This window comes from Penaeus monodon, chromosome 15, assembly GCF_015228065.2.
Source record: "Penaeus monodon isolate SGIC_2016 chromosome 15, NSTDA_Pmon_1, whole genome shotgun sequence".
In the NCBI taxonomy this organism is placed as follows: domain Eukaryota; kingdom Metazoa; phylum Arthropoda; class Malacostraca; order Decapoda; family Penaeidae; genus Penaeus; species Penaeus monodon.
The window spans coordinates 39,104,922-39,107,364 of NC_051400.1; the positions used below are offsets into that span (position 1 = coordinate 39,104,922).

General features: G+C 40.1%; 1 protein-coding gene across 1 annotated transcript in view; it reads right to left on the reverse strand.

Moving 5' to 3' along the window:
* The window catches only part of LOC119582031 (spectrin beta chain, non-erythrocytic 2-like), a gene marked incomplete at its 5' end in the record, with an annotated part of 75,134 nt that overhangs the window by 26,032 nt on the left and 46,659 nt on the right, over positions 1–2,443 (reverse strand). The window contains 6 exon segments of the mRNA XM_037930241.1: positions 39–552; positions 684–886; positions 1,041–1,228; positions 1,394–1,617; positions 1,746–1,918; positions 2,152–2,334. Coding sequence (XP_037786169.1) covers positions 39–552; positions 684–886; positions 1,041–1,228; positions 1,394–1,617; positions 1,746–1,918; positions 2,152–2,334 — 1,485 coding nt within the window.

Consider the following 2,443-nt stretch of genomic DNA (forward strand, 5'->3'; position numbering starts at 1 on the left):
TTCTATCAATTGCTGAATATCATCCATGCAATACAAACCTTCTTCTCCTGATGACTCTGCAATAGCATCTCTGCTTCTGCTGTGTTGCTGGGCAGTGGAGAGGCATTCATACGGCTAACAATGTCCTCTCCCCACTTTTCCAGTTCCCGTAGATCAGCCTGGAACTTATGTAATGTGTAGGAAAGCGAGAGCTTCTCTTTCCGGCCAAAGGAACCATCACAGAGTTTGGACCAAGCCTCTAGAACCTCAGCTTGTTTCTTGTGGATGGGATCCTTCATATCTGGGTATTTCTTGGCCAGGTTAAAGGCAGCCTTTTCATGCTCCTTGATCTTCTTTTCAATAGCCGACATATCACGGATGATGGTCTCTTGCTTCCTCTGGAGAGTCTCAACCTGGGTCAGGTCCTTCCCAGTGTCTTCGTTGGCAAGGATCACAGCCTTCTCACTGATACGTGCTTTGGTGTCATCAACATCACGATTAAAGGCATGGATCTCCAAAGCTCCTGCAAGCTCTGTGCGGTAGGCATCAATGGCACCTTTCAGGGCCTGCCACCTTGAGAAGAAAAAAAAGGAGAAAAAAGTTATTAAGCAATACATAAATTAAGTGTTTTTTAATACAAAACATAAAATCAGAATGCATAGTATTAGCAAAACACAATGCAATCATAGTGGTGGATGACTTACTTATGATTCAGTTCATTTCTTCTCTGCTGCACAGCCTTGTTGTCACCACAGCCCTGCTTTATGATCTTATCTGCTAATCTATTGATGGTTGTGAACCTGGCATCATCTACACGCATGTCAGAGTCAACATCATCCAGCTTGCGGTGAAGAGCCATGCAGTGCTCGTAATCTTTACCAAGATCCCCTGCCTGGACCATCATTTCCTGTGACAAAGAATACAATTAATTCAGTTTCATCAAATTAAAATACAGCATACCTTATCTAATTAGCCTCAATCTGTCAAATTCTTTGGTAAACTTATATTTCACTTAGAGCTCCAACCTACACTGAGAAACAATACTTAAAACACTGACTTACCTTGTCTCTGATCCAAGCATCAACCTTCTCCACCTGAGTGTTGAATTCAAGGATGTCCTGAGCCTCCTCCAGGCCTCTGGAGTGGTTCTCAGCATCAAGCACCAGCTGTGTCCATCGCTCTACAAGATGGTCTACCTCTTCCTTCACTTCAGCTGATGACTTATGCTTCTTCTTGACAAGCATTGCACCTGTGAGAAAATAATAAATTCACAGAAAAATCAAAATTTTATTACCACAAAACAAAATATTATACATATTTCTATATTCCTTTAAATTTTGCTAAAATTCCTTGCATCTACATTTATAATTTGTTAACATTATCCACTCATCAATTTCTCTAGAATAAAACCTACCATTTTCAGTAATTTCCTTGATCCTAGACTCATGTGCCTGAAGTTCAGCCATGAAGGCCTGGTGCTTCTGCAGCTTCTTGACCTTGTCCTCAAAGCTGGTGACATCCTTTGTCCGTGCTGCCTCTAAATGATTGACTTTCTCATCAATCCACATGTTAGCATCACCTACATCTCTGATGAACTGGGCATGAAGGAGTGCATCTTCTAGCTGCTGTTTACGTGCCCTGTTGAAAGATTATAGAGACTTCATAGAAACATTCATCATCAAAAGCCAAAAGGCTTATAAGCATTACATCAGCATATGATCTGCTCCTACTTTGAAATCTCACAATGAAAATAAATTGCAACTTACTTTGTGGCATCTTTTACACGGCCTCTTCTCAACACCACTTCATCAATGCGCTTCTTGATGTGAGGGGAATCAAAGTGGTTCTGTTCAATGAGCTTCGAGCCATGGTTCTTTAAAGTATCTAGCTTCTCTTCTTGGGCATACACAAGCTTCTCGAAAGCATCGTGTTTCTTAACCTGTAAGTAGATGAAAAAATACTTTGTTGGTCAATAATTCACAGCTGTCTTACATCACATTTCATACCTGATTCCCAAAGTTTTGAGTATCAATTGTACCAGTAGTGGTCCAAAACAATAAATCAATAAATCTCACTACAAATAGGAAATACTAATAGTGTGACCATAAGTATAGCAAACACACTGAAACATCAATGAATTGAACAACAAAAATACTTGAGTATCATCTTTACCTGAGCATCCACCTGTTCAATGGTTGTTCCAAAGTCAGCTGTTGACAGAGCAGCTTCTTGAGTGCTGCTGATGGTGTCAAGCTGCTTGGCGTCTCTCAAGAAGAATTGGAGGTCTATCAGCTGGTCTAAGTAAACTTTCTTGTGCTGCCAGGCTGCATGCAATTGGTTTCTCTCTTCAAGGACCTATTATGCCATAAAAAAAAGGCTATCAATATCAAGGTACAAAAAAGCATAAAGAGTTAAAAATACATACTTTATATCTCATCAGAATATACCAATCGATTATCAGAGT